The sequence below is a fragment of the Mytilus galloprovincialis genome, chromosome 8 (assembly GCF_965363235.1).
Source record: "Mytilus galloprovincialis chromosome 8, xbMytGall1.hap1.1, whole genome shotgun sequence".
NCBI lineage: Eukaryota > Metazoa > Mollusca > Bivalvia > Mytilida > Mytilidae > Mytilus > Mytilus galloprovincialis.
In genome coordinates this window covers 21682236-21706344 of record NC_134845.1, presented here as the reverse complement: position 1 = coordinate 21706344, position 24109 = coordinate 21682236, and the positions used below count along the sequence as shown (strand labels likewise).

General features: G+C 31.6%; 1 protein-coding gene across 1 annotated transcript; it reads left to right on the top strand.

Annotated features, from left to right (window-relative positions):
- Window positions 1-13206: 13206 nt before the first annotated feature.
- On the top strand, window positions 13207-23320 carry LOC143085320 (uncharacterized). Its single transcript, XM_076261600.1, has 3 exons — window positions 13207-14828; window positions 15486-16157; window positions 22180-23320. The coding sequence occupies exons 1-3, from the start codon at window positions 14762-14764 to the stop codon at window positions 22458-22460; spliced, it is 1020 nt and encodes a 339-aa protein (XP_076117715.1). The 5' UTR covers window positions 13207-14761; the 3' UTR covers window positions 22461-23320.
- The last annotated feature ends 789 nt before the right edge of the window (window positions 23321-24109 follow it).

The window sequence follows — 24109 nt, the reverse complement described above, 5'->3', positions numbered from 1 at the left end:
CATTTCTGTCAGTCTTTGGCCATCTTTTCTACTGTTCCCAATGTTTTGTTCATGGTCTTCAGTTCTCCTTCTACAGTACGTCTCCACTTGTTTTTGTGGTCTTCCTCGCTTCCGCCTTCCTTCTGGAGTCCAATATAATGCTGTTCTAGTGATGGAATTACTATCTCTTCTAATCACATGCCCAATCCATTTCCAACGCCTTTTCACTAATATTGTACCCATGATATCTTACTGACACTGGTTTAGAAGATCTTCATTAGATATTTTGTTTGTCCAGAAAATGCGCAGGATTCTCCTTAAGCTTTTGGTATGGAAAACTGACAATTTGTTCAGATCGACTATTGTCATCCTCCAGCATTCTGATCCGTATAACAGAGAAGATAGTACACAACTCTGCTACAGTTTTAGTTTGGTGTTCTTACTGTACTGGGATGATTTCCATACATTGTTAAGTGATCTAAATATATTCCTGGCTTTGTTCAATCTATTTATGATGTCATTTCCTGCACCTCCATCGTTTCTTATTGTACTTCCTAGGTATGTAAATGTTTCTGTGATGGGGGAATCTTTTCCATCTACTAGGATAGGAGTTGGGCTATTGATGTTTAGGGTCATGACTTCAGTTTTGGTTTGGCTGATTGTAAGTCCAACTTGACTAGCAAAAGTATTTAGGCGGTTTGTCTTCTCTTGTAAATGGTGGTGGGTATGCGATAAAAGAGCAAGATCATCAGCAAAATCAAGATCCTCCAATGTTGATGAAATGTTCCATTATATTCCTCTGGGAGCATCTTTCGTTGTTTTTTTCTCCTTACCCAGTCAATGACGACATTGAAACAGCTCAAACCAGATGTTGCTTTGCCCTACACTGCAAGTGAAATTGTTGTAGAAACTTTTTATGAGCTCAATTATTTCTTTTTGAATATGATCTGAGTATTCGCCACGAGATCTTTCGGTTGATACTGTCAAAAGCCTTCTGAAAATCCAAAAAGTTGATGTAGAGCTGTCTTTGCCATTCTGTACATTGTTCGATGATGTTACGTAAAGCAAAGATTTGATCAATGCACCCTCTACCTTTACGGAATCCTGCTTCTCCTCTCTTAGCTGTTTATCAACTGCATCTATTATTCTTTAGATAATAATTTTGGCTATGATTTTACTTGGGATTGACAATAGAGTTATACCTCGCCAGTTGTTACAATCACTTAGAGCTCCTTTCTTGGCTAACTTTATTATTATGCCTTTTGTCCAATCGTCGGGTATTATTTTTCCTTCCCATATACGGTCAACAAATAAAAAAAAGAAACCAATATAAACAATAACACAAAATAAAGATAAAATCAGAATGATACAATAAAACCAACAATGTCTTGGTTAATGTCATATATACAATATAGTTATGACAGATACTGATTTCTACGTAAAGACTTTGATCTGATAATGTATAGTATTGTTATTGTTATAGGAGTGTCATCTAATGTCTTACATGCAATATAGTTAGTAATAGTAAAAGTTCAATGATAAGTTAATATTGATATTAAAAGACCTCCGAACAAAAACGGGTGTTACTAGCAGTAAGGTCACAGGATTTGAACAGCCCTTTTAATGAGGTCCAAACTTAATCATTGAACTTTTACTGACTTACAAACCGTCAAAACTATAAGAAAAGTACATAAAAAGCACTTGTAGAAACCTAATTTCCCTGAACTGGACGAGTCTAAATATGTTAAACTTAAATGATAGTTTAGTTAACAGTACTCAGACTGAAATGTACAATTAACAGTTACCAAATTGATATGAAAACGGACCGATTTAATTGCATTACATCATATATATAGCATCTAAATAACACCAAATGATAGTTTTAAAAAAATAGGGGTTAAATTTATATTTTTTGGCCATCTTTTCAAAATAACGATTTCTTATTTAATAAATCAGGCAATCAAAACCCCCATACAGACCTCATTTATAACTGACCAATGAATATTATCCCCAACACCTTCATGCTTTATATACTTGATGTTTTTGATCTGTCAGTAATCATGAAATAGAATCGTAAAGATCAGACCTTAGAAAACAGTAAGTAAACTCTTCCAACAATTAGCTTTTTAAACAGCTTGTTTAAGAACTGCTAATCGGACTGCCATAGATGCATAAGGTCCTTCACAATATTCATCCGGTAAATGTTCATTTTGTTTCTGATTTGGTAATTTTCCTACATTAAGATGCATGCGAATGCAAAATAATTAGGTTTGTCTATTCAGTCCAAATAATTGATAGATCTTGCTTAATTTGTGGTTTTTTTTTAAATAAGAACTATGCATTCAAACTTCAATGAATAAAACTGTATTAAACTAGGTTTCACTGTCCCGATCAAAACGTGTTGAGTGAGATATATTCGCAAGTTCAATATATTATATGAAAACAAACACTTTAATTTAGTCGTCCGTTATTCCCTTTTCATGTCTAAATGAAGCAAAAACACATGAAAAAAACTTTTATCTTTCTTAGTTTTATCCTTGCCTGACAAAAAAAAACATATGTTATAAATCGTATTTAAACATTAGATAAGAACAATAGTAAAAAAATATTTAAAACTTTTGAATAAGCAGTCAGTTATGTGATAAACTGAAAAGACCCCCCCCAAAAAAGAAAGAAAAGAAAACAACATAAAAATTTAAATGGAAATTGAAATTATAGCATTTTACAAGATCTTGTCTTTGGGTGCTAAGTTCTAGTACTGTAACAGAGAAATTAATTAGATTGATTGATTGTTGTTTTCTTTACGTCCAGTAGGAAATATTTCGTGCATGTTAATGACTATAACACATACATTTACAATAGGTAGGTCGTACAATAGGAGGGCGACAGTGAGGTTGGACGTGAAACTTTAAAATACCACTAGAAAATGATATATATACTGAATAAGGACAGAAATTAAGACTTGAAACAGCAGGCAATATTTGGACCACTCAAATAATAGGTGCAAGAGTTTTTAATTTGATCCATAAAATCTACCCTGAAGTCGATCATCCATGTTTACGTGTAGTTTACAATATCATTTCACGCATCCAATTTAGGTTAGATACTTTTAGCTCGCTTTAGTAACTGTGAGAATTCTGTGAAACTGTATTGTGTATTGTACTTTTAAAGTCATAAGAAACGAGTGACTGGTGAAAATTAATGTTCATCCATGCCCAATTCTTGAACCAATGCATGTATATATCATAAACTTAGTCCTCTGTGCACAATTTTATCATTTTTTACGCAAATTTATCGTATAATCGTCAATTTTTTTCTATCAGTCTGTTATGATTTAACAAATATGGCTACTCATTAAATGCCGTGTTTTGAAGCCGAATTTTACCGATTGTCACCTTATAGTAAATAATCAACAAAAAGCATGGGTGTTTAGCACGTGTTTAACATATACAACCAGGTAATTGTTTATTTCAATGACAGATTCATGCGTATTGCTATCACCGGATTTTTACGAGACGGGTCACGCTAAGGTCACTATGCATACGGAAAATATGTCGGCGAATTGCTTCCTGGCAGCAAGCAATTAAAAATAAGTAAACTTCTTTTAAATGTGGACAAATTAAAGAATTTTCCTTAGAAAAAAGTATGTGTACATAAGTTGTATAATGAAAACTATCCATTTAGTTTAAAAAACATATGCATATTTTTTTTTTTTTTATTTGAGGTTTCATTAGTTATCAAAGGTACCAGGATTATAATTTAATACGCCAGACGTGCGTTTCGTCTACATAAGACTCATCAGTGACGCTCAGATCAAAACAGTTAAAATGTCAAACAAATACAAAGTTGAAGAGCATTGAGGACCTAAAAATTCATATGACTTTAAATTAGTTTTAGGTATGATATTCTGTACTACCGATCACTACCGCTCTCCTGGTTGGTCTTGTGTGAGGGCGTTCGCCTCGAGAGCGGGAGGTCATTAAATTTGTTCGAATCCCGAACGGGTCAAACAAAGATGTTAATTAAATTGGTATTCTATGTCAATGCTTAACACGTGGTATCATAGGGTAAGAGCAAAGACTGGCCAGCTCAGAGTCAGAAATGTGTCCGGGTCGGGTGATTTTTCTTCCTGTGAACTTACACGATAAAAAAAAACCGACTCAGCTTGTCAGGCTAGTAAAAAACGGGGTTAATACTCTTATTATATTTACACGTAATCGTCCTGAATATTAATTTTATTCGCCGCTAGTCGTCATCCATTATCATTATTTATTTCACCTTTTTATTATACAATGAAGTGTTTTTCTTTTACTGGTATATATTAAAAATTTTCACCAATCAAAATTAAAAAATGGCAGGTGAAATTATTCGAACACTTGTGATTGTTGGGATTATTATCTTTGACGGTAAATAATATGAAATCAAATGTACCTTTTCGGATATATAATATTTGACGGAAAATATTATTGAATTAACTCCGTATAAGTATTATTTCGTCATGGGTCGGTTTTGAGCTTATTATTCTGTATACGGAATGTTCTATGAAAAAAGACCAAAAAAAATATAACAAAACCGATCAGCAAGACAATATAAAAAAAATAAAACGCTCAAAATAAGTTGAATCTTTTTTTTATAAATTGTTGTCAACCTTTTTTATCATTTTTTTTTTTTTTTTTTTTTTGTTTTGCTTTTATGACAACTATTATACCAGTCTACGATATGAATAAATTTGAAACAGCAAATGTTGTCACCTAGATGAGACAGCCGTCATTGTACACTTCAATATATGAGTTATTGCCACTCAATGGAGATTGTTTTTCTGTTTTAGTCCCTCCCCTATTAGTTTTGCTGGAAATTATACAATGTAATCCCTGATGTGTACTACGACAATGTTTTTTTAATATTAGAAAAAAAAGATTAAATGCAAAGAGAAAAATGATTAGAAGAAAAAAGATTAAATGCAAAGAGAAAAATTATGGAAGAGAAAATTGATGGAAGAAATGCTAAGATTTACGCATAAAAATTCAAATGTAAATAAAAATGAAATATATAAAAATTGGAAAACTGTTTGAGACTATAATCAACTGAGGACAAATGATCATAAATCACTAAATGAAGCTGATTAATTTATTGCTCCTTTGTGTCCTGTGGCAAATATGTCATGCATATTCACGACTAGATTCAAAGTGGATCAATTTGAAGCAAATGTTTACAAATTTAGAGTGGCACTTTTTACAATATGGCATCTAGCGTTCGCTAGAGGTAAAACGTTTTTATTGTTCCTTTGTGTCCAGTGGCTAATATGTCATGCACATTCACGACTAGATTCAAAGTGGATCAATTTGAAACAAATGTTTTCAAATTAAGAGTGGCACTTTTTACAATAAGACAGAGCGTTCGCTAGAGGTAAAACGTATGCCGTAATAGAATACTTGTAGATTTGATCCATAATGATCGAACTCGCAAGTTAAGCCCTCCTTCACTCTTTTTTCTCAACGATAGACGAATGCCATAAACAAAACGTCATGAATTTACAATCAATAACGGCCACTATAAGTAATTAATTCCTATTGCAGCCAACATCTCCCAGTTCGGGACAGGTTATTTATTTCCACAAAATACCGTCTGATTATTGATCGAAGATATTTAAGCAACCAAAAGCACTTTGAATCAAACAAATTCTTGAAATTGTAAATTAAGGTATTTTGCTGGGTGTTATTTCCCAATCATATTTCGGACCCCCTGATTTTAAGAGGGCGTAACTAATTAGTCATGCCCGATTAACTTTAATTGAATTGAACTCCAACTTAAAGACCTACATCGGGTAAATAAGTTCGAGGTACAATAAGTAGACAATAGAAATCCTTTGTGAAATAAGATCGTCCCAGGTATCTTAAAAAATAAATTTGCGTTGAATAACAATGAAAAATGCACGAGCAGGTTTGTAAGGACAGATACTGATCTCTACGTAAAGACTTTGATCTGATAATGTATAGTATTGTTATAGGAGTGTTATCCCACAAGAAGTCCGTCTAAAACCTTTTATGTAGATTTAATTTGCATGTCACAGAATGACATTAGAAAAATTACTATTTCTTTGATTTCGTTGAAGATTTCTTACGTTTTCGAGAGACATATGCACATTATTGAGTTTTTAACTTTAGAATCTAGGTCTCGTAACTCTGAAACAACTTATCTCAATTAAAATCGTTAAAATTGAAAGGTAGATGTAACATGCAATATATGTGCACCATTGTAATTTGAAAAAACATGTTCGAATTAAAGGCATGACGAACTGCGTAACATTTGATGATAAAAGGAACAAAGCTCTGGAACGACTTATCTGAAAATTTTCAAAGTTGACAGTTGATAGTCGTCAGAGAATAAAACATAATTGAATTAAAAGTTAGTAATAATTTGTTAAGATTGTTTAATTTAATTAGAGATTTGCGCAGTTAGAAAAATAGAGAAAAAAAAAACACACAGATGTATAAAAAGATTTTTACAGTATTTCAGATAACATATCTTCCAACTACTAACTTTCAGTGTCTTTAAAGTATTATATTTTCCAAACAGTAAAACAGGTAGGGTCCATTCCGCATGGTTAAGAATAAGGCAGATAAAGTAGGTGTCATTTCATAAAGTTCATTGATACAGCTGACAAACATAATTTTATGAAAATTACCTTGCTTTTGTTAGATAATATTGTAGTCAAAATTTATACTGGCTGTATTGTAATCTTCCTTTTACCAATGCATTTTGTATAAATTACTTATAGGAAACGCTTACTTGTGTGATGTTTTTCGTTTTATTTTAACTTATATTCCTTATTACAAATTTGTTGCTTTCATAAACGTTATCTTTTGATATCATACAAAGCGTCGGAGCACGTGATAATCATTTAGGAGTTCCATCTGTCAGTGCTATAAGGGCGATGATTTTTTGCCACTAGATTTTCCACTGTCTAAAGGGCGCGGAAACAAACGTGTTCTATATTTGTGAATAAATGCAAAATCTTTGCATTATTTTAATCCATTCGTTGCTTTGGAAAATCTGATAATGAGATTGTTGTGTAATGTCTGTTTCTCTTATCGTCATAAAATAAGACGACGACAATGCTTTTTATTCTGTTTCTTTGAAGAAAATTGAAATTCAATTTAGAAATAAGGAATTGTGGTATTATTTCTATTGAGACATCTAACAGTCAAAGAGGAGGAGGATGTAACCCACAAAATGTTGCGATATAAAGGGATTTTTCATAGCATTATCACATTACAAGATTAGGACTGGTGTGGTTTTAAATTTAAAATGGAAATAACATGCTGTGTTAATGTATGAGGAAACTCAAATGTTTTGATGTGTCAATAACAATTAGGATTAGTGACTATTCTCAGAGATTGAATATATTTATGACTTGTGATGATCAAGCAAATGCTTAGTTCTGTCACTTTGACTGTCAATATATAGTCTATTGATTTCTATAGAAAAATTTTACCTAATTTTTATTTCAGACTTGTTGAAAGATTGGAATTGTTAAATATCCAAACTTTGCAACTGTAAGCATAATTTATAAAGTATTGTAGACATTGACACACTCAATGGATATTGTATTAGTACATCTAAAATATAAAGATATGACCGACTGAATATAAATGAATACTAGTTTGTTTTTTTTTCAATTTGGAATTACGATTTTTAACACTACAGAACCAAAACAAAAGTCATGAAACTATTTACTTTATGTTTAAAAATTAATACATGACAAAATCTGATTTTTCAAAGGGAGCTCAGACGAAAAGCCACGCACTGTTATCAATACTATGTTAATGTTTTTGTCTCCGAATTCATAGATTTTTAAAAACGTCCCCTCCTTTCCCCTCTTTCTTTAAAATCGAAGTCGACCTGCTAGTATCTTAATAAATCACACCTTCCAACAAGATAAAATGTTCTGCTATGGTCCCAGGTATATGTTTCAATCACAACAGTGAACAATGTTTCTCTAATTTTTGCGCTATTTTCGCATTTTCTGAGTGGTGTGATATGAGTGCATCATCGTTTACATCTCAAACGTAACTGTCGCTACGATCCATAAAAAAAACTGCCTGCAAGTCAATGTATAAAAACACTAAATTTATGTCCTGGTTTTAATTAAGTAAAAGTGAAATCGTATCGACTAACATGAAAATGCTATTAAAACTTATTAGTGTCCATGTAAGCTGAAACAGTAACAATGCAATGCATCTTAATCCTAGAAAAGTTCCGATTTCATTGCGATGTCATTATCAACAACACAATTAAGTTTAATGAGCAAAAATAACTGCTGTTGTGGACTTTATTGAGGTATTGGTCAATGAGGTCAAAGTGTAATATATACGTCCTTAAAATAGATTTTAAAAATGTCTAGACAATTTACAAAGTTTTAAAATTGCAATTATTTTCGGGTCCCTCCAACAGCGATGATTTGTTCGATCAATCCAATTTGCTGAAGCATTAAGAAAGTTTATTTTTTATTTTTTTAAACATACTTTATGAATAATCACATGTTACATCAAACCTAAGTTGCCCAGGGAAGCAACTAAGGCGGTCTTGATTTATGTCGGGGGGGGGGGGGGGGGGGGGTAGCAAATGAGAGAAAAAGTTCCCATTATAAATAATTTACAGCTATCTTTATAAATAGCATTTCTATTTGTACAAATTTACATGTAACTATCATCTTTCTAGTATATATTAATCCATCATATCATATATAATCATTTGAATAAAGTATCCATTTTATCTGTATTTTTTCTCCCAAGAGCTATTAGAGCTACCTGTATTTATTAAGAACTTTCAATTTTATAGCACTTCAACCATTTATTTTGTTATGTTAACTTCTATAACATTAAATATTCTGGTCGAGAAAGTTTCTTAATAAAAAATGTATTTTACATACTATTGTGTTCAATGTTTTTTTTTTTTAATTTCAGATTTCTTTATACGCTTATTTTCTTAACGCAAATTGTTGCAGATTAAGATAACTAATTTCCCAAAGCCATTTTTAAAATTAAATTGGCCTCAGATTTAAAGCCAATTCTAGAAACTGTCTGAAATCTTATTTTGTATACTTTCATGATATTTGAAATGATAGTTTAACAGTTTAATCTAGATACATGTGTCTTCTGTAAACCAAACGACCAATCACAATGGTCTACGTCACAGGAAAAAGTTTATTTTGAAGGAGCTGTTAATACGCATGATTATTAAGACATATCAATGTTATTAAGGTTAGTATGCTATTTATAATAAGGCATATTTTCTGTCATAGACACATATTTAATCTAGCATACATCCCAAATTCTGGTTGTCTTAACTACCTAGATAAACTTATCATATATACCAGGATTAAATTTTGTATTTACGTCAGACGTGCGTTTGTTTCGTCTACAAAAGACGCGTTAGTGTGACTCTTGAATCCAAAAAAAAATAAAAAGGCCAAATAAAATACGAAGTTGAAGAGTATTAAGGACCAAAATTTCTAAAAGTTTTGCCAAATACAGCTAAGGTAATCTATTCCTGAGGTAGAAAAGCCTTAGTATTTCAAAACTTCAAAAGTTTTATAAACAGTTTATTTATAAATATGACCATATCAATGATAGTTCGTGTCAGTACATTAATCCTGATATTCTTCCTTATGCTCACTGTTTCAACTAAATAGAGATATAATTATTTAATCGAACAATCACTCAAAACTGTACAAATATGAGATTATTATATATAAAAACAAACTTTCAATACTGATAATTTATATTCTATTGAATGTATCCCCAAAATAGTGTGTAAAAACTATTTTGTACTATGTTAGAAAAGGGAATTAAAATGAATCATTTTCAAAGGATTTTCCTATCATATTGTTATAGACATATAATAAATGTTGCGTAATTGTTCAATTCTTTTTTTAAATAACTGCTACAGTTAAGAAAGTGTTTTTAGCTTCCGGTCCATAGTTCACTAAACAAGTGAGACATGCATTACGAAATGTGCAAAGTAAACAAAACTCACTTAAATATCCTTTAATGTGATAAATAAATTCCCCTGTGATGATTATATTGTCTATAATACAAAGCTTATCGACCAAATGAATGAGATCTCGTACTGGAAAACTCGGTAGCAAATCTTCAAAGTGATACATTTTTTTGTAGTGGTGATTTTTGAATTTTTACATTTTTCTTGCCACTGATATTGAAAATGACGGAATTGGAAATGATATTTCATATAAGAGACAAAATGTTACGATGAGCGGGTCGCCAGTATAACTACTAGTACATTTGCAACCGTAAAATTTCCGAAAAAAGCTCGGAAACTCTTAACATTAATTCATTTTTTCTTAAATTCGAAAAAAGCTATCACATGTAAGCTTCAAATTATGTTATATATTTCAATATCAAGACCATTGCAAAAGAACCTATTTTATGAAATATTTACATACAATTTATTTTAGATGTGATAGAAAAAAAATTAAATAATATGTCTGCGTATCATAAGCTTACATTTTCTATACATTTTGTATGAAATGAGAGGATTTAATAAAAACGTTATTGAAATCGATGTTAAAGAATATTAAAAGTCGCGTGCAAGTTGGATATGGACAGGAACGCTGATTAAAAAGAAAATACAGGATGGCACACACTTTGAAAAGTAGTGTTAAATGTACTCGCTACAACAGGAAACAACGGTAATGAAGCCGTCTTTGTTGATCAGGACACAATAAAGCAGATATAAAGGTTATAGGTTTCGTGCAGTCTCTTCTTGGAATTAATTGAAATTGACAGTATGTGTGAGAGGCAAATAATTATCTAAAATCGTATTGGAAGAAAAAAATGATTTTAACTGGGTTAGTAAGTACATCGTCTGCTGTTGAACGACATACGATATTAAGGATCTATTTACTAATGAGTCCGAGGATGAGTCTTTTGTAGACGAAACGCGCGTCTGGCGTATATACTAAATTTAGTCCTGGTATCTATGATGAGTTAATTTACGACTTCAAAATATGATAAAAACAAATAATGGCTGCCTTTTTTATGAGTAGCATTATATTTACAGAAATTATGCTGATAAAAATTGTGCAATGTTTTGAAATTATCCAAAAGCCTCCTTCACTTATTATTCTAGGAGTAAATTTCTTAAAAGTGTCCGTTTATAAATTTTGGAATTATTTAAGAAACTTACATATAAACTAACCTAGTTCTGAAACCGTCCTACATGTCGAAATGTGAAACAATTAACACAAGTAAAAAAATATATCAAAATAACAGATTTATGAAAAATTATTAACTTAAAAAAAACGGACAGACAGTATCAAACAACAACCACTGAATTAAATATTCATGCAGCATGTTTATTATTAACCTGGCGCCTCCCAGGCTTTCTCACAGCTTTCATTCCGTATATCGAGAAAATGATCGTAAAACGATAGGTAACGCTGGTCAAGTATTGAAATTGGATCTGGTATGAGAACTTAAAGGACAATTTATCGAAAAGACACATGAAAATTCAATAGATATTCTTATTTCTTTAATTATTAGGAATCATTTGAAAATATTAAACTGTCTGTCAATGTGGTACAATATAACAATCAGTATCGTAAGAAAATAGAGCTTTCTTTTTACAAAACTACGTGTGCAAAGTTAACATATTTTACTTTGGGATACCATTATTCATAGTACAATATTTGTGGGAGTACCCATTTTCGTTCTCCAATTCATTATTAGTCCTTACACATCATTTAAAATTTCTCACAATATCAACAATATACTGCTGTTATAGTATTTTGTTTGGTGGCTTATAAAAAACATGTCTGACAATACTCTCACAATGTTGGTTAATGAGAGTTAAATTAGTTCTAGGAGACAAAACAAGAATATCCTGGCAATTCAAAATACTTAATCTGTATAGGTACATTTAAAAAGAAATTGTATTTGTACTACATGTACTAATATGACTGATGCATTAGAATTAATCTTTGTTTAAAACTGCGTTGAAGCTTCAGATAAGAAAATGTTCTATTGTTTGTAAAAAAAGTACTTACAGTCCTTGTGTAGAAGAATTGAAAATTTTGCGTAGGCAAAGAGTTTACGATAAGAGGCATGAAGCTCTTGCATTCATTGAGTAGACGGGTACAATGTTATTTTTATGGTTGATTTTGTGTTGCAAAGCATATATAATGTGTGTTTTGGTAGAGACATGAAAGTGCTTACAATTCTGGAGAACCTATGACCAATGTTACACTCGAAGTGAGTACCAAAGGAGTATCTATTTTTTTGTAAAAACAGTCAGCAGATTATTATCACTTGTTATATACGATTTAAAGCTATTTTCAATAAGTAAAATCACAAAAATACTGAACTCCGATGAAAATGATTCACGACTAGAACTGATAAAAAACCACCATAACAGATAATGCAAAAGATAGTAAAATTATCATGAACAATGATTCATATAGTTTGTAATGTGTATATCATTTGGATTCTTTTTAACAGATACTTGCATTTCTGATATGTCCCGTTCTTTAAACTATAATAAAATGGTTTTTTTTATATAACGGTGAATTTCTTTAATTTCCCGTCATAAACTATACTCTTCCAATACTTGAATTGCATACGAAACTGTCTTAAATAATATTTCTGGAGAATTTTACATGTATATGAAGCAAGAACAACTCTTGTGTAACAATTATAAAGATGTTTTAGCTCGTAATTATTTGACGCCAACAAAGTAAATTATAAGACTTAAAATCACAAAAATACTGAAATCCGAGGAAAACTCAAAAAAGGAAAGTCCCTAATTAAATGGCAAATCAAATGCTCAAACACATCAAACGAATGGATAACAACTGTTATATTTTAGATTTGGTACATGCTTTTTCTTTTGTTGAAAACGGTGGATTGAACCTGGTTTTATAGTTAGCTAAACTTTTCACTTGTATGACAGTCGCTTTAAATTTCCTTATATTGACAACGATGCATGAACAAAACAAACAGACACAATAGTCAAAAATGTCAAATAAAGGCAATAGTAGTATATCGGTATTTGAAATTCATAAATCGATTGAGAAAAAAACAAATCCGGGTTACAAGCTAAAACTGAGGGAAACACATCAAATATAAGAGGAGAACTACGACAAAAATAGGGGTACAGCAGTCAACATTGTTTTATCATCTTAATCACTATAAAAGCAAACAAGTGCTTCTTTGGCATACATCAAATTTTACTACCTCATTTCGCTTTTTTAATATTAGATTTTACTTACCTATGTAAAATCCATCCACAGAGGATTGAAAGATTTTAGGTACTGGGACCGAATCCTTAACCTGATAGACACATGGTTAAATTAACATTAACTTTGATGTAGAATCGTACGTTAAACGTCATGAACAACGTCAGTACGCAGAATCTATACTTCAAGACTATCGTGTATTATTTGTGAAGCTGATACGGAATATTTATCAAAAAGGACTTAGTACCTTCATTTTAACTATCATCAAGAAAATGTATGCAAAGATTGAAATTTGACATTCTACATTTTCAAATGAAGAGAGCAGCTTTTAATATTTTGGATACTTTTTTTCAAACAGGTAAATGGTGTAACAGTCGTTGGTGACACATTAAAAAAAAGTTTCTCGAAGGACCATTATTTTTTACACAATAAACTTTTGTTACTTCTTTTAATCCTAAATCGTAAAACATTGCATAGATACCAAATAATTAATATCAATAAAATTGCTTAATTAACTTGTGTTGCATAGTGAGAATGGCCGAGTAGTTACGATTGAATCATACTTCTCGCGTAAGTTTATACTTAAAACAAATAACATTGAAATTGAACTTTTGTTTGTTGTAAGTGACCAACAGGGCTACAATTAACCATGCCATTGATTGAATAATTTTGATATACATTTTATGTATTTGCCTACCCGAACATATATTTACATGTATCAATATACTTAAAATATAATAACGTCATGAGCATTCATAAACTATTTACAAGTTGACGTTAACTTATTCAACCAACAATCAATTCAATGCTATATACAGAACATGGTAATTTTCAATGCAGAATGACAACTAGCAAAGAGTTGTAAAAAAAATCTGTCTTTAAAAAAGAACATAAAAAGGTGGTGCACATTGAATGCAGGTTGTTTGAAAGAGTGCACCACATTTTGTTTGGTTATTTCGAATAGATAGAAAAAAGGTTACAGTCATTCCTTGTAATTTATTTGTAAATTCAATTTTTAAGAAGTACATCATGATAACAAGTTTGATTTTACGGTTATTTGAACAAGCTATGTCTTTGAGCAGGTAGACAAACACATTCAGCCAATCAGAAGACACATTACATTCAAAATTATTTTAAAATGAAATAAAACTTTCTTGTTTCTCAAACTGATGAGCTTAAAAATCAATAAAGCCCAAAATGAACAAATCTTATCGCTTCACGTACTAACTTATTAATCTACCAGAAAGAGAGTTTTATTTAATATCATTCTACAAGGCAGAAGATAAGTTTGTCTGTTTTACATATTATATTGTTTGACGGTACAGAGGATCAAAAATCTTTCAATATATCAACCATTGGAATCACATTAGTGTTATGGTTGGAGTAGAGAACATGCCTTATCAAATCCAACACTGCCGAATACTAATTAAACGACTAGGCTAGTGGCTGCTGGAATTCAATAATAGAAAAGACTTACATTCTGAAGTCTGGCAGAATCGATTTGACAATTATGAGGATAATTTTGATATGAGCATAGATAACACGAATTATTCATTAGTCATGACGCTGCTTACAGAAGTTCTAGTCTTGCAAGGTAAGATCATAATGTAATTTTGTAAAATCCATTCTTTAAGCTTGAACTTTTTGAAATAATAAATATGCATATCATTTATTGGTTTTTTATAATATTTTTTGAAAACATCCGAAAGGACTTTTTTAAGATTGTATATGTCTTCCCTTTTTCATATCAAACAATAAATTTCTTTTCTTGGACATTTTTCTTTTATTTATTTCTCATTAGAAGTTTTTATATTTTAGAATTTTTAGTGGAATCTAGTTCAAATATTGATTGTTAGACAAGTGAAATACTTTTGATGACAAAATAGTGATGGCTTTTATTAGAAGCTTTTCATTACTAAACTTTTCTATTAGTATGTTTTAAAACTATTATTTAACTTTTCTGTTAGAAGGTTATAAAAGAATTAATGAACTTTTCTGTTTGTATGTTTTAACAAAATTATTTAACTTTTCTGGTAAATAATGATGTTTTCAATGAATTTAAAATTGATGCTTTTGAAAATCTTGTACAAAATAATGTTTGACATTTTTATTTAAAATTAAACAAAACCATCGACATCTATCTTTTTTATTGAAAATAAACCGCTTTCACCTAAGACAGATAGTTGCACTGGAATAGGCGATCATTTTATTGTTTTCAAGGCTTGCATTATAATCAATCGCATTTTTTCAGGTCTCTTTACATTGACAAAAGCAAATTTGGAACTTCTCTGGCCATTTGACAGTAAAGCATATGCCCGTGAGGTGAACATAAATAGCACAACTCAAGATGATTCAGCAGGGTGTGAAATGACATTTACTAACATAAAGCCTTCTGGATTTCCCGTCCAAAGCACGGCATTTGACGGAAGCTCTCATTACGATATAAGAATTGAAGGGGTAGCTGTGAATGACTTTTCTTTATCATTCTGGTTAAATACAGCGAAACAGCATGGTGCCTTATTTCATTACAAAGCAGATGATCCAAACACTGATTTGAAGGATATTAAATTGTGGCTTGATACTAAAAAAATCCACTTTGCAAGGGTGTTACAAACTACAACCGAAACAGGAATTTGTGGGTCAAGTGCCTCGGAAGACACATGGTACTACATTTCTTATGGAATAGATAAAATAACTGGGAAAATGTGGATGTACATGGACACCAGTAAGGTGTATGATAAGGATGAATCTTATAAAGACAATGTGATTTTCCCTGTGCCAGGTACTCTTCGGGTTGGTGGAATGTTCGATAACTCTGCAGGAAATTTTGAAGGCTCAATTACATGTATCGGCTTTCACAGTGATTCGGTACCAAGTAGTTCATTAACAAAGACGCCATGTACATCATCGTCACGGAGTACATGTAAGTAATTATATAAGTTGTTACAATACTTTATATTAGTAATAATCTTTTGAGTTTGGTTTTTTTTTGTTTCTTTTTGGGGTTTTTTTTTTTAGTGTTCAAAACACTTCTGATTTAGTATCTCTGTATCTCCCTCCGCCATTATTTCGCCGGGTATATCGGTTTATAAATGCCATCCGGCATTCTTTAGCCATTTTTAAATCAGATGTGATTTTACGTGTCAACCTGTCTTTTTGGTATACATTTATAAAACAGATGAACTCAACTTTATTGACATGCCCACTCCTTTGACGAAGCCGTTATAAAAAAGTCTGGAACGAAGAAAGGAGAATTTGCCCTGGTCGGATTCAGCTGTACTATGAAAGCTTGTTATTAACAGAGTAAAAAAAATAGCATTTAAAATTTTGACTTTAGTAACTTTTCAAATCTCGAGATTTTGACTTTAATCTGAAATTTTGACTTTTAAAATCTTGACGTTTCTACTGAAACTCAAATATTTTGGCTTTCTAAAATGTTGAAATGTCTACTTTTCATAAAGTAGCAGTCTCCATGTAAGCCTATTCCATCGAATCCGTATTCGAGTCCACTGACATCATGTGACGCTACGTAAGGATATTTTCACTCCACGAACGACGAGCTCTTACACCAAATTAACGTAGTCGGTTACAAACTGTATGGTCAGATATTCTATTGTTATTTCTTTTATGGGTGTGTCGTGCTGTTTGTGACGAGTTTACAAGTCGAGTAAGGAGACGAATAATGCGGATGTACCGTCGTTTCGTGTGGATTGCCGAGTATTTGTCCGACCAGTATCGTTTAGCCTTGCAATAGTCATTATACAGACATTAAAATAATTTGCAACCCGTGTTGAATCATTCCTGCTGCCAACAACCCATAGCTCGTTCTTCCCGATTTTGGAGTAGACGGGGTAATAACTAACGTGAAGCTTTTTCAAATTTATATGCAACTTTTTGTAACAAAAGTGTTCGACACAACTAATTACAAAAGGACAACTCGATTCCCTCTTTATAGAGGTAAATTTAGAAAAATATTTCCGATTTTTTTTTTTTTACAACGAAGTACATTTGATGAATAAATCATTCAGGTCCCTAATTTAAATCTTGAAAGTATTTGAAATAATTAATGAAGACAGCGAGAATGAGAATGCCAAATGTAGGATTAAATTAATGTTCCAAAAACAAATACAAATAACAAAATCACTGTGTATCATCGCCACCGGAAATTGGGTACTAACGAAGCGGAGAGAAATTGAAAAAAAGTAAACAAGTTAAGAATTCATTCAATTTAAAGCGTTTCCACTCATTTGATGAGGGTGCCGCTAAAGAAATGATTTTCTGATATATAATTCTTTAAATTATTAGGCCGAAAAGTACAAAATTAATACAAGATTTTGTGTAATACTCCAAAACTTGCCACTAAGTACCGGAAAATTTCGAGGTCGATCGTCCTCTGTCGCCCCATTCTCAAGATATTTAACTGTTTTTCATTATTTTTTCCAGACACGTTTTTAAATTATTATAGTGTGGCATCATATTTACTGAAATTTGTTGTCAAAACATGTTTTTTTAAAGAATATGGACAACAACATTGTTTGTTTGTTGTTCGGCGAATTGCAGGACGTTGTACGGCGAATTACAAAATAACAACTTTTGTCTGTACGGCGTCTTGCAATATATTATAATTTTAAGAGGAAATTAATCACTGTTTAGATAATATCAAGTGACGATATTTTGTTGATATCAAAGCTTTACAGGCTTACAAATATACAAAATGTCTTACTTATCAAATATTATTAAATATATGCCGTTAATTCAGTTCAGAAGGCCTCTTTGCGTACCGCTTTTCGATTTTGTGCAAAAAGGTTTTTTTTCTACCATATTATCCTAAATACATCCATAGATCGTTACTAACGACTTTTGTCTTATTTGTTGTTAGGTTGGAATCTTGAAAGTTCAATAAAATAAACCGTCCATTCATCTTTTGTTGGTGCTAGCTCATTGTTTTAGATAAAAACAGTGGAGACGTGGTATGATAGCAAATAAGATAACTATTCATCAGGATCAAATAAAGTGTATGTAAGCAATTATATGCTACCGTACGGCCTTCAACAACGAAAACTCGTACCTTATAGTCGGCTATAAGAAGCACCGACCGAAAAATGTGGAAGGACTCAACAAGAAAACTAACACCTAACTCATAATGAAACAATTTATGAAAAGAACAAATAAAATAGAGATAAAGCAACGACAACCACAGGATCGAGAATTCGGACAGACACATGAAATTGTTTAATTATTTAATTTCTGAAATGATTCATTTGTAAAAATAAAAATTAAGAAATACTTTGTTTTCACCGAAAGTAAGGAGAAACAAATCGTGCATTGCATTTCGAATTAATTTTCTTGCCAGTTTCTTTTTGAAAATATATAATTTGTATACATCTTAAATGCTGTCAAGTAAATGGTATTTCTATCTTATGCATTTTATCTAATGCATAATTAAAAAGGGTAGGGGTCCGTTAACATATTAACAACAACTCGATTTTGGAAAAAACAGTTAACAACAAATTTTAAATGCTGATAAGAGTTAACAGCAACTTTAATTTACCCTTTTTTCCAAACAAACCCGAAAGCAATGAAAAGGGGAAGTGCATATCTTCGATGTATTCAAAAATTTGAAAACCACTGTACAAAGTCGCAGAAATGCCAAGCTCCATAAGGAATCTTTTATAAAGCTGACTAATTTTCAGAATACACACGGATGTACCATATTTTTAAATTGACAAATGGACAGACAATGCTTCAAACAGCAAAAGGGAGGCTTCTTCTGGTTATGTGTATAGTTGAGTAAATGATTTATGTCAGTCAGTCGTAGCAAACTTGGATTATCGTCATGACGTAGGAAAGTGTAACAAACAGATAGAATGAGTGAATACTATAGGGCGCGAACATTATTTTTCTTTATGGCGGGGGCACTTATAAATTATGGTTACACTCATTCGGGGTATTCATACGACTGATTGCTTACATGATTTTATTTAAAGGAATTAAGAAGGTTTACTATTTTTTTTAAATCATCAAAACCAGTGTATAAATCAGAAAGTAACATGTAAGGTGTCACAAGTTGAAGCATTCTTTCATCTCTAAGTCCCAATTACTTTTGGTCAATATAACTGATCAAACATTCCATATACATCTGAATTATTTTCATCATAGGACTGACCAGGATTTTAGCTGGATAAGAGGTGGCCTTTACTTTTCACGTTTTGGATACATTACAAATAGAAGCCAGAAATAACTACATTGGTTAGACGTATAAAGAGGGGCATGATATATCCCTTCATATGTTTAACACTGCCGCACTTGTGGCACCTGCATGACCCAACTTGAGTCCGTAACCTTTGCTATATAGTCTTGTATTTATTTCATTTTTTAAATTTGGGTTCATTTATATGTTTCAAGAAACAAACAAAAAAATGCAGAAATGCATTTGATTTTTTTACCTCTTGATAGATATATATCTATGGTTTGATTGAAATTTTCCTTTGGACCAAATTGTTGAGATCTACGTGACATGTTCAACCCCCTATTTTGCAATATTTGGTATAAATTAATGCTGATTGTTGCTTTGGTCACACAAAAAATAGATTATATTTCACCATTATTACCATGGAAATCAAATCTATGGACGATTCTCTTTCCATAAATATACACATGCATAACTCAAATATTAAGCCTTATTTATTAGGAAGGAAGGGAAAGAAGGGTGTTTAAAAATTATGAGTGTTAATTCTAAGTTTTTCCCTATCTGTGAATAGACACCCCACCATGGTGCATAATTTTCTCGCTGCGCTGGATGTTTTTCCTATTCGGTCGGCCTTCTATTTCTTTGACATTTTCCTCATTTCCATTCTCAATTTTATCAAGGATTTACTATACTAAAAGATTTTTAAAGACATGTACAGTTACCTATATGCTGATTATGTTACTCCTTTGCGGAAGCAACGTAAAGAAAGAGATGGACAGCAAATTTTAATGTGATTCTTGTAAATAACTGTTAAGATCAGTTAACAGAGAAATTAATGTCAAAAACAGTGAACACTTTAAGTATTAAGTAACAGATAACAGAAATCTCAATTTCAAATAAACAGTTAACAACTTTGCAAATTTTAACAAAACAGATTAGTTTAAACATATTTATTTAGAGTGGATTGGGAAACAAGTTTTTTCAACTTATATTAATCCCTTTCCACTTTGCGGGTGCGAGTGCTGCCTTGTAGCGGCATTAGCCTGCTCTTTTTCGAAATCTACAAAGGTGTCTTTAACGTGCAAGAGATATGGCTCTCTCTTAACACTGGTCAGCCATTTATCGTCCCCTTCCGACGGACTATCATCGTTTCCTCAAGACCATACTCGCAAATGGTGTCAAGGGAGAGCCGAAAATTAAGTCCCTGAAATTTTCATCCCAGACGGGAATCGAACCAGATTACAGACAGTGGGTCGAAAACAGTTATCAGTTTTTGAAATTTATCAGTCAAATAACAGTTTTAAATTTAAATAACAGATTTAAATTTAAACCTTGAAAAGGACAAAAACAATTTAACATAAAAAGGTACCCCCCCCCCCCCCCCCCAAAAAGAAACCTTAGATGTTTGAACTTAATCCTTTACTTTCTTTAAAAGGACGGTAAATAACTATTCTAAAATTAGCAAGTTGCCAAACAGTTGAAAACATGTTGCCACACAGTAAATTTGTCAACACGAGTAAGTTGCTGTACCCTAGACTTTATTTTTTTTATGGTTTATATTCTTTAAAATACATTTTTTGGCCAACAAATTTCAGTAAATATTATGCCACACTATAATAATCTAAAAACGTGTCTGGAAAAATAAATGAAAAATAGTTCAATATTTTGAGAATGGGGCGACAGGGGACGATAGACCTCAAAATTTTCCGGTACTAAGTGGCAAGTTTTTGAGTATTACACAAAATCTTGTATTAATTTTGTACTTATCGGCCTAATAATTTAAAGAATTATATATCAGAAAATTATTTCTTAAGTGGCACCCTCATCAAATGAGTGGAAATGCTTTCAATTGAATGAATTCTCAACTTGTTTACTTTTTTTTTCTATTTCTCTCCGCTTCGTTAGTACGCAATTTCCGATGGCGATGATACACAGTGAACATTTAAAAATAAAAAAAAAGAAAGCAGTTCCTGACTAATGCATGCTCAGTGACGGGTCCGGAGGGGGGGGGGGGTCCGGGGGTTGGACTTTGAATATGAAATAGTTTTATAATACACATTAAAGATTTTACAAAACCTTTAAAAACATTCATGATCATCAATTCAAAATGCAAGACAGTACCTTGACGTTGAAGGCAAGCTATGATAAAATGTCGCAATTTTGAATAATTTTGTAAAATTCGGTACTGAAGGACTCACTTAACCATCATGCATGACTTTGTTTTCGAAAGGCAAGATTATGGTTAAACAAGAGAGAAAACAAAATCGTCTGAATCAAGCTTTTAAGATATTTTCTCCATATTATTTCAAACCTTGCTTTCTGAAAATTGACGAACACCACCGTCACAATATAAGAGCAAGTACATCACTTAAAATAATTCATAATTCCATCCTTTTTTCGTCTTGATGCTCAAAGCCCTTACGAAACTCTTTTTCTGTTTTGTCTATTTGTCTTATTTACATAAAAGTGTCATACACAACATACGCTGATTTGCTTATAACCAAGTATTGAAATGTACCAACAGACAAAAAATATTTATGTAAAGTGATTTCTCCTTGTTACAATATTTACGTAAAGTGATTTTTTTTAAGGTTACTCTCGTCGGTTGATAAATTTAGCTATTAAACTAATAGATGTAGTTTACACATGTCTGTACTTCATATGAAATCAGTTTTAGAGTTGCTGTTTATTATAATTTCTTTTGACATTTTCAGAAAGGCGTTGATGCATATTATTATTTCTTTTAAATTTTCAGTCACACCATCATGCAGTAGTAGCATACGAGGAAACTATGGTGGATCAAAGGGACGTTTTTTACTTTATTCAGGATCTATCAATGCTCTTGAAGAGATGTTTAGTGTAAACACATGTGGTGTTGTAGCATGTGGGTCCATGTGTTTAAAACGTGGCGAGTGCCTGTACATTCAGTATGACAAATTAACACCAGGATGCAAAAGATGTTATCTATTTAAAGTTGGTACTGGAAATGCTATATCAACGAATGGACTTTTCTATCAGTTATCATTTTTTGTATGACAATATAAAGTATCCAGTAAAGGAAACAAGACTTAAAATCTAAATGTAAGGACTTCGAACAATTACTATGAAGATGTCCTTTGGAAGTCCTTTTTAACAAGTTAAGATGGCTTACAGTGACTTTGTGGCATGAATTTTGCATGCTATAAAGATATTTTGTAATATACTGTATATAGGGAAAACACCGTTGTAAGTTATATTAACTATGCCTAAATTTGTTTAAACTCAGCTTTAATTGATGAATATATTTTTCATACAAAAGTTTGCCCCGAGCGTACTTTTGAAATATGTTCATATTACACAAAATAAAATATCCTTTCAATCAATATTAAAAAAACATATTCTGTGTCCATGCTTTGATAATAGTTCTTTTAAACCATACATGGACAAAGGATCTGCTTTTCTGATATTCGTTTGAGTGCTGAAACCGGTAAAGACACTTTTTAGATCAGATAGATGTTGAAGATTTTTTCAATACGTGTAGATATATATTTTTTAATGGGTTGTAGTCTTTTTTAAATTATTTGTTTCATATATAAAATTTACATTGTTATAGGATACGAATGCCACATCTCGATAACCTGACTCACTACCAAATTTGAAGTCTGTCTGAGTTTTGTGGTTCTAAGCTTTGTGCATGATGTTCATAAAATTTGCATGAGGCGAATTAAAGTAAAAGTGCAGAAACGAAAGTTGGACAGAGAGGAGGACGGACGAGCACTGGTAACACTTAATGTTCATGAGGTCTCATGACAAACAATCTGTCTAGTTCTTTGCAAATTGCTTATTAAATATATATTTTGTATGTTTTGATACATGTGTTTTGTTAAAGTCGAAAAGTTAATTGTTACTATATTGTAGTGAAAACATATTTTATGCAAAATGCTATAAATACTATAAATCTGTATTTTCTTACTTTTTTCTATGTTCTTTATCAAGGCAACATTAGTACGCTGTTCAATAACTATAATTCGATTTAGCAAATCCAGGTTACTAAATACTAAATATTAATAAAATCGATTGTAACACACCAACTATAAGAGAAAAAACAAAGAAAACAGAAGCACTGAACTACAACAAAAGCAAACGCCAGCATACAAATACCGCTATAATGACGATACTACGAGACAGGAATACTGTACAAACAAACGCAAAAACACCCAGCACAGAGAAATAACCAAAAAAATGAAATAGTAAAATAACACAAAACACACGAGCTCCAAGGGCAATTCAAAACGGATGGTCCTTCATAAATTGGCAAAATCAAAAGATCAAACAAATCAACTGATCAAAAACAACTGTGATATTTTTTACTTGTTATAGACGATTGCTTATGCATAAAAATGGTGGATTAAACCTGGTATTAAAGCTAGCAAATCATCACACTTGAATGACAGTCGCATTGAATGCCATTATATTTACAATGTGTAAGCAAAACAAGCAAACATTTCTATGTACAAACGTCAAAAATTGGGATACAGCAGTCAACCTCGTATTATGTAATCTTAATCGTTATAAAAACAAATAACTGTTCCATAAAAAAACACACAATGACAAAAAGACAAAGTACATAACTAAAATGAAAGATAAGAAGACAAAAATTGACCATAACAGTGACAGGATGCTTAAGTGCCGAGCATTTTCATAAG

Coding starts and splice junctions, on each gene's coding strand:
- LOC143085320 (XM_076261600.1), top strand. CDS start 14,762: ATGAGCATAGATAACACGAATTATTCATTAGTCATGACGCTGCTTACA. Junction 14,829..15,485: donor AGAAGTTCTAGTCTTGCAAG/GTAAGATCATAA, acceptor GCATTTTTTCAG/GTCTCTTTACATTGACAAAA. Junction 16,158..22,179: donor ATCATCGTCACGGAGTACAT/GTAAGTAATTAT, acceptor TTAAATTTTCAG/TCACACCATCATGCAGTAGT.